At 43.5% G+C, this 9362-nt stretch overlaps 1 protein-coding gene across 2 annotated transcripts in view; it reads right to left on the minus strand.

Annotated features, from left to right (window-relative positions):
- The window catches only part of HBP1 (HMG-box transcription factor 1), a 28546-nt gene extending 19988 nt beyond the window's left edge, over positions 1 to 8558 (minus strand). Inside the window, exons 1-2 of one of the 2 annotated variants that reach the window (XM_002913635.4) lie at positions 8484 to 8558; positions 618 to 801 (exon numbers count right to left, since the gene is read on the minus strand). In XM_002913635.4, coding sequence (XP_002913681.1) covers positions 618 to 801; positions 8484 to 8498 — 199 coding nt within the window. In that variant the 5' untranslated portion in view covers positions 8499 to 8558. Of the gene's footprint in view, positions 1 to 617; positions 802 to 8325; positions 8452 to 8483 lie in introns of those variants that run through there. The other variant, XM_034666456.1, reaches the window with a different exon arrangement.
- Positions 8559 to 9362: the final 804 nt, after the last annotated feature.

The following is a 9362-nucleotide window of genomic DNA, read 5'->3' on the forward strand; positions in this document are numbered from 1 at the left end:
ATAATCACAGCTTCTCGAGGGTTTGTGAACATTCCAGCAAGCTGCCCATTAAACGCAGACAGAGCCAAGCTGAAAAGCAGGGCCGTAAGCCCAGGTCACTCACTGGCTGCTGACTCCACCAACCTCCTAGCAATACAAGTCCAAGTCCTTCCTTCACAAACCCACACACTTCTACCAGCCACACATCCCAGGGGCCGCTTGGCAGCAATGACGACGATAAATGTCAGATCCTCCAGTTTCAAGGGTCCGCTGTAACTTGCCCGTCACAGCCACAAACCAGGGATGGTGGGCCCAGCATAATGTAGTAAGTTCAGCGGCAGGTTTCAAAAGTCACATGAGCCACACGCAGGATTTTCCCGAGGTGTTTAACTTCCCGACCTTTACCCACAAGAGCAGTTTAGTTTGATAATTTGTAAGTGAGTCTCGATGATAACCATATATAATCCAAAGTTATGTTGGTTTTAAGTAATATTTTACAAGAAGTAACAATGGAACGTTGAAAACGCCTAAGGTACAAAAACTTCACGTACTTTGAAGCAGTTTAAAGCAGGTGAAGAAGCTGACTTAACATAAAAATATGACTCTCAGACTCCTACAGAACGTTTAATTTTGTTTACCAAGCTCCATGTGCTCATCACAGGAATTATATCCAGGTGAGGATGGCAAGTTCTCATTACACTGCAGCAACTCCAGTGAGTCACTCATTCCCGAAGCTCGCTTGTCCATCACCAGCAGGAGTTTCTGGACTGCATTAGGCATCTGATTTGTCTTCACTTCCCACACCATGTTATGGTGCTCCGACTTCAAGTAAAAATAATAGAGAAAAAATGTCAAGTCGTGTGATCTGGAGGTTACAGAAGTATCAAATCTCAGAGACTTGTCATGTTGTCTTCATCATATATTGCCATCTGTATCCCCCTCAGATTCTTTAGGGCAGGGAGACTCCTCGATTTCTTGGGCTACAACCATGTAGCACTAAATTATGCCCAAATCCGAAAGGATTCATATCTCAAATTTATAAGTCTTTTCTTTAAAAGAATAATAGCACTATTAAATATACTTTAAGTAACTCTGAGACCCAAATACAGAGACTAAGAAAACCATTTTTTCAACTTGCATCTTCAAATTTAAAAGAAAATTATCAAACTTTCCTCAACTAATTTAAAAAAAAAACTGAAGGAATATTCTTTTTAATTTTTGAAGATTCTATCCAATTTCTCTATTTACCAACTGTGTTTTGTTTTCTCATCTTCTGAAAGTAAAGTTTATCATATTTAAAATAACATTCTCGGAAGAACATTTAAGGAAGAGTTTCTTAAAATGGCCATATATTACACTTCTCAAAAAAATACAAATGCTATGTTTCCTTTATGAAAATTTGGTACCTAGCCATCATAAAAAGATACCTGTCCCTCTGAATAGCTTATTATTTGTAGAAAGATGAATAATAATCATGGGAAATTTAAACGAATAGTAAATCTATCCTCATCTTAAGCCTACAAAGCTATCACAAGGAAGAAAACATAGGTTAATATACCTAAAATAAATTTTGTTGTGAAAGTAAAATGTGTTTTTACACTCTGCCTTTGGACAATGATCAAACTGGTTATTTAACCAGGGTGACAGCAGCAGGAAGATTTCCTGATTTCTCAGGCTTAAAAAAAAAAGTTCTAATGAGCTAATATGAAATACAAGAAATCTAACATTTCCTCAAAATAAGACAATATAAAAGTCTCTAAAGTCTAGTACCCAGGCCTACACTGATCAAAATGCACTGAAAAGATGTTAACTGCTCAGTATTTATACCAGAGCACTGAAAAATGCACTGAAAAGATGTTAACTGCTCAGTATTTATACCAGAGCTTTCTAAGCCATGACATAATCACCAACAAACACTGGCAACATTGACAAATTTTTTTTCTAGAAAGGCTTTTTCATGATCTTTTTATTATGAAACATATTTTCCTAACTGTAAAATACATAATCACTGTGGGGGAAAAATTGAAAAAAATGCATTTTTTAAAGAAATAAATAATTACTTTTTAAATTATTTATTTAAGAGAAACAGAGAAAGAGGGCTTGTATCGGTGGGAGAGGTGCAGGGGCAGAGAGAAAGAATCTCAAGCAGACTTCCTGCTGAGCATGGAGCCCTGACAGAGAGCCGATCTCAGGACCCTGAGATCATGGCCTGAGCCGAAATCAAGAGTCTGACACTTAACAAACTGAGCCACCCAGATGGCCCAGGAATGACGACTTCTAATCCCACCAACCAGATTTAGATATTGTTAACATTCTGGTATACTGTTTTACTCTTTTTCATGCAGACACCTACAATCACATATTTTCCTCCCTACTTCATATTATATATAATTGATACCTTTTTCCTTAGCATAAGTTCATAGGCATTTTATGTCACTAATTTTTTTTTTTAAGATTCTATTTATCTATCCGACACAGAGAGAGAGAGAGAGAGAGAGAGAGAGAGAGAGAGAGACAGAACAAGCAACGAGAGGGGCAGGCAGAGATAGAGGGAGAAGCAGGCTCCCCACCAAGCAAGGAGCCCAATGCAGAACTCAATCCCAAGACCCTGAAATCATGACCTGAGCTGAAGGCAGACGCTTAACTCACTGAGCTACCCAGGTGCCCCAAGTCACTAATTTTTCTTACAGATTTAAATAGTTCAGTAATATACATCATTAGGATATACCAAAATTTCCTTGTCCCTCCTACTGCTGAACATGCTATTCCCAGATTTTTCATTCTTCTAAATAAGTTTAAATTAAAAAAAAAAATATTTGCTTATATCAGATTACTTCAGATCTCTAAAGACACATTAGTAGGTGAATGGCAATTAAACATCTTACGGTTCCCAACACAGGTAACCAAACTGCCTGTTGCCTTACTTTACTTCTAACATTCTACTTCCAGTTCTGTCTGCCTACACCACTCCAAAACGACCCATATCCTGAGCATTGCTTTAGAGTCTTAATACTGACTACGATGTTCTACGGAGTAGTGAAAAGGGCACTGGGTCAGATGTAAGGAATCATGAGTTTTGATTCCAGCTTGACCACTTACTAAATATCTGATCTAAGTGACTGAGCTTCTCACTAACTCAGTATCTTCATCTGTCAAACAGTTGATCTACTTTCCTCCTAGAGGGGTTGTGAGGATGAACTAAGACACAGTGAGTGAAAAAAATGTAAAAGACCTCTTCACAAAATGTTTTATCCCTAGACTGACACAGGGCAACCCTATACGTACTCTGGGCACTTAATGTCCTAAACAGAACAGTTACTGAAAATAGTTAATGATAGGAGACCAGACAGCTAGTTTATTCAGCTTCAGCAATTTCCTCCCTCAGAAATATGACAAGTTACCCAACACGTCTCAATAAAGGTCATGGATCATGCCAATATTTCAGGCAAGTAACAGTTCATCTATCAAAAGATGTCCAAGGTGTTCGAAAGAAATGAACACTTTTCCAGTTTAGTACAATTTATTATCTATGAATTAATCACAGTCTTACTATATGGTTAACAGCAAATCTGCTGGGGTATAACAATCTCCTATAGAACTGCTGGCTACAACAGATGTGGTTGGTAACACAAACTGACTTCTCCAGCATAACTGGCCAAATCACTATTCTGAACCTCCACTTTGCACTGCAAAAATCAAGCACACTTCAGCTAGATCAGTGATTCTCAAGCATGTGATTATGTGTGCTTCAAACAAAATGATGCCTAAGCCCCGCCTCCAGAGAGTATGATTTATTTGGTTTGGAGTACAACCCTGTGAGCCGGTTTTTATTTATTTTCTTTCCAAAGAATACCTGGTGCACTGTGAGAACAGTGAGCTAAAAATGATTACCAAATTCCTTTTTATTCAAATATACATATTCATTTACTTAATATACATTATGTATAAGGCACTATACTAGCTGCAATGTTGGACCTCAATGATGAATAATTTGTCTTGAATTTCAAGGAATCTATACTTTAGTGGAAAGATATAAGCAAATAACCACAGTTCTACACAGCAGGGCTTGGCTACAAATGGGTAAAAAGGAAGGAAGAAAGGCCTTCCAATGAGCAAACTTGAGCAGAGTCTGCAAAGTAATGGATAAAATCAAAACAACACAGAATCCAGTATTACCAGAAGGCAGGCTGGCCTTGTGTGTCTTGTGGTCATGGGTACGAAGTCTGGAAAGGTAGACTGAGCCAGAATCTTCAATCCTAGTTTAGGAAAATTGGTTTCTTTGTTTTTTGTACACAAGAGTAAGGGCTCTAAAATTAGGCTACCTGAGTTTATAATCAGATTTACTACTTATTGGCTATGTGTCCCAGACAATCTATTTAAAATCTTTTTGGCTTGTTTGTAAAATGGAAATCATAAAAACACCTACACGGGTTGTTGTAAAGACTCAGTGAGCTAACAAATGTAAAAAGCTTACAGTACTGCCTAACACAGAGCAAACCCTCAATGCAGAGTGCCTAGTATTATTATTAGCAATTACCAGACAACGGGGAACCACTGAAGATTTTTGAACAGAGGTCTGACGTGATCAGAACTATAAACACTTTCTTTGAGCCTATAAAACACATCATACTGAAACATGATATGAGTATGCAGAAACATCTATAACACATATTTAAGGGAAAAGATATTAAAAGCAGTGTATTCACATTCCCAATTTGTCAGCCACCTGCTCCCCAGCTTCCTCTGCAAGAGTTCTTATAAAAGAAAATCGGTAGTATCAATGCAGATTCCTTATTGAGTAATGCCTAAGACACGAGAGGAACTAATCATTCTGAGTTCTCTGAACAGCGAATATTCCCAGTTTAGATAGCAGGTTTGACATCTTCTCATAGAAAATCTTGCGACGTCTTTAAGTGTACACAACACCATCTAACCTATCTTAACGACTCCAACTCCTTATGAACATCTGTTATACTATGCCTCACGAGAGGATACGATCTGCAAAAGCCAGCCCCAGCTGCAATCTTAAACCATTTTCTCATTTTATCTTGATACGAAGTTCAGAGGTCACACCATACGTATGTATCTCCTCAGAGCTATCCTTAAGTGTATGAAGCAGAGGTGCGTGGGGATCCATGGAAGCGGAGTTGCACTTTGTTTTGTCCTCTCCTTCCCTCTGCAGAACTTGTTGGCTTTCTCCGTCTTCTAACTAGATTTTCTTCTCCCCCATCAGCAGGTCCTGCACTGTCCCCACTCATCATTTACCATTTACAGTACACTAACATCTCCTGCAACTTCTATCATCTCTTCAGCCCCTTGCCCTCGTGATCTACCAACAACCCCTCATAATATTCCTTAGAGGAACCTGGGAAAAACATTTCAATTTCAAAACACAGCTACCGCCCACTAACAGAATACTCACCAAGTAAGTATTTGTTGGATCTGAATTCTGTGTGTGTGCACCTCTCACTGCTCAAGGCTATCAAAAGTTTGGTCTTGAGATAACGGAGGTAGTGCTTCTGCAAGCCTACTGCACAGTAAATGGGAGTGGGAGCCTAGACCTGAATCAAAAGACTGGAAGTTCCCTCTTGCTTGCCATGGAATGTGAGGCAAGCTGCTTAACCTCTGCCTCACAGCACCTGCACTTATCTCAGGGGGCTGTTGGGAGATTTAAATAAAAGACACGAAAACAAAATCCAAATCCCTATACGAATACAAATTTTTTTGTCTCAGACTTTTCTCTGTCAAACTATTTGAGAGAAGACCTCTGATACGGTAAAAGAATACCAAAGGGTCCGTACTCAAAAATTCTCCGCCACATACATTACACCAAATAAACATTCATTTTGATAAACAAGCTTCTCTTTCAAATATCTCCTGGTAGAGCTAACCCTATTGTTCATTCATACTTTTGCATACTGCTTTGGTATTACAGGATTTGACATAGCTTGCCTTGTACTGAAGTTAACTCTGCAACTACACCAGGGATTCTCAAAAGGGAAGAGTAAAATTCTCCAGCAGCTTTGCTTTGAAATGGCATGTCCAATATTACAAATTTTTATTGGATGGACATGGGAAGATTCCATTGCTTTTGTTTGCAAACTTTCATAAATAAATATCCATCAAATCTTAGAGGAGAGATGGAGACGACCAGAAAAAGCTAAATCTCCATGAATGGACAAGAAGGAAATTAGGTTTTACTAAATGCCTACCTCCTATGTACAGAGCATTTGACATACTTCCTCCAATCTCATAAAAACCTCAAAACAGCTCTGTGAAAAAAGTTATTCTTACAGATGAGGACAACAGCACTCTGACAACTGAATGTAATCATTTTCTTTTTGAAAAGAGACAAAAGACACAGACCAACAGAGGTTAGACTCCTTCTTTCAAGTGCCTAATCTTCCCTAAATCCTTAGCTTTCCACTCGCAAGGATATCACAGGAAGGATTTCTTCTATATGTCCTTCCCTGATCCCAAAGGACTTCTTTACCAAGCTCAAATTGTTAGGGGGGGAGGAGACAAAGAGAGGGTCATGTGCAATTAATTTAGATCTCTACCATGAGGAATTGAGGTATTTAAAATGTATTACAGTGGCCGTCACTTATCCGAGGTTTCCCTCTCTGTGGTTTCAGTTACCCAAGTCAACCCAGTCTGGAAACAGTTAATTCTCCTGCTGACCTAAAGTCAGAAGGTCAACAGCAGCCACACTAAGAAACAATGTCTAGGTCGTTCACCTCACTTCATCTCACCACACAGGCATTTTACAGCTCACATCATCACAAGGGTGAGTATAGAACAATAAGATATTCTGAGAAAGACCACATTCACACAGCTTTTATTACAGCACATTGTTCTATTTTATGATTAACTATTATTCTTAATATCTAATTTATAAGCTTCATCATAAGAAAAAACATAGCTCAATACCGTCCCCGGTTTCAGGCATCCACAGGTCTGGAAACAGGTCCTCCATAAGTAAGGAGGGATAAACTACTGTAGCTTAATCAAGGAAACTGAACAGACGACCCTAACACCCTTGTTAGTAAGCTAAAACAAAAGACACTAGCAGAGGGGAAAAAAAAAAAGCAAAGACCGAAATACTAGGAATACATTACAAATGCAGATCCTTATCAAGAGTTAAACTACAGAAAAGTACTCACAGATGTCAAAATTATTCTTATTTTTTTAAAGGTAACTTTAATTCAAAACCAAGCTTGGGAGTCATCTGTTACCGCTGGTTAGAAGGAAATACATCTAAAGCACTTCGTCAGGAACTGTCGGTAGGACTCCAACACTTCCTAGTATACACCGCTCCCTATTACCCTCCTCCCATCTAGCCTGAGTGGCAGCCTGAGCTAAAGACTGGAGTACAGCCTTGTTCTCAGTGCTCCTTTTAAAAACGATTCTTGCTGAAAAATCCTGAAGAACGAACTCCAGGTAGTGGAGAAGGCACCGCCGCGAGTGAAATACCCCAGACGCCGTGCAGCGCTTAAGAAAGCTACAAAAACCAGGCCCCCCACTGTCGATTTCGCCTGGATTCTTTTCTGTTTTGTTTTAATCTGCCTGGGGCAGCAGCATAGGTTGGAAGGCGGAGACTGGAAACGCCTGCCAAGCTTGGGCTCTCGGTCACAGAGGCTGCGCCTCCCGGTTCAAGCCAAGTCCATCCCCCACCCTCTTTCGCCATTCATCGCCTTCCCCTCCCCTCCCCCCATCATGTGACCGCAGCCTGGGCTCCAGGCTTGTTTTTCCCCTCGGCTCAGCTGCACCGCGCAGGCGCCTCGGAGCCCATTCATTCGAAATGCGTAACAATGAGCCCCGGGGCCCAGCGACTCCGCGAGCTTCCCCGCTCGGCCCGAGCCCTTTCTCGGACCCCCAGAGGAGGCGGCGCCTCATTGGGGTCCCCCACCCCCGGCCGGCCGCCCACCCGGGGCCAACCTCCGACCCTCCGCCCACACGCGCGGAGTTGAAGTCAAACTTTCCTGGGCAGCCCCGGCGCAGCGTCGGCCCCTTCCCCCCCGCCCAGGCCCGCCCCATCTCCGCACCCTGCCCGGCCACCCACCGCGCAACCCGGCCCAGAGGGCCGACCTCGCCGACTCCTCCCAGCCCCCACCCCCCGAGACCCCCTCGGTCCCGGCGACCGCGAAGCCCAGGTGAACTCGCGGGAGGCGCCGGTCGCGTGGGTTCGCCGCGGGCAGTTATCGGACGGTTAACTGCTCCCACTGTGAGGACAGCCCTCGGCGGAAGAGAAGCGCGGACCCGAGCTCGCCCGGCTGCCCGGTCCCCTCGGAATCCTGCCCCTCCCTTCCCCACCCCCACCCCTTCCCGAACTGAAAGACAACAAACCCGCCGAGGAGTGCGGGCAGCCCCGACACGGGCCGCCCTGGACGCGACAACACCACCAGCGGCTCGTGTACCCCCTCTCCGACTGATGCCGGTCTCTCCGGCGTGCCTTAGTGTTCCCGTCGCCGCTCTTACTCCTCAACCGAAACTTTCCTACTTACCAAACCCGTCGCCATTACCAAGTCTTTCAAGCTTCGTCTTCCCCCTCCCCTCAACCCCCCGGGGTTTGAGCCTCCTCCCAGCTCTTTCCCCCTCTTATTGGCCTAAGGAACTGTCATTCGATCTTTCCCCTTCCCCATTGGGTGATGCCGTGGTCCGTCTCGGGAGGCGGGCTTGTATTGACTTTTGTGTTGTGTTTACTGGAGAAGACGGGCTGTCAATCACAAGAGTGAGCGCTTCGGATTGGATTGCTGCCGAGACTCCGGGGCCCCTAGCCAAACTTTGCCCCCGAAATGGATTGTGGGTTCGTAGTCTCAGCCTTGCTCTGTTCTGGGAAACTGCACGCGAGTTGAACCGGTTGGACTACATATCCCAGAGGAGCTTGCACAGCGCTGTCTTGATAGTAAACAAGAGTCATAGGGACACGTGTATCAGCTCGTTTGTTTTGGTGTCTGGGACAAAAGGGAGGGGGCGGAGGAAGGGAGTGTTTTAAAGCTTTGGCCTCTTCTCTTCCTCTGGGCCTCTCTTAGCACTGGGAGAGCCCCAGTCTCTCGCAGCACCCATTTCGGGCCACAAACAGCCCCAGTCGCTCGCTGCTCGAAGTTTGGCAGGAGGCCAAGGTATTGTTTTAGTGCGAGGGGAAGGAGATGACTGCACAAGCGGAAGCAGTGCAGCCTCGCGAGGGACCCAGTCACCCACAAATCACAGCTCCGGGCATTAAAGGTGGTGTTGGGCTCCAGTGGGAAGAACTAAAATTCCTTTATCCTCAGCCTGGCCTGGCCACCCCCCGGACAGCAACCTGAGAGGGTTTCTTAACCAACTTTGATCAGTTCACCCAAGATGTGTTGAATGCCGGCTACGTGCCAGGCACGGAGAGGCTC

This window comes from Ailuropoda melanoleuca, chromosome 1 (assembly GCF_002007445.2).
Source record: "Ailuropoda melanoleuca isolate Jingjing chromosome 1, ASM200744v2, whole genome shotgun sequence".
NCBI lineage: Eukaryota > Metazoa > Chordata > Mammalia > Carnivora > Ursidae > Ailuropoda > Ailuropoda melanoleuca.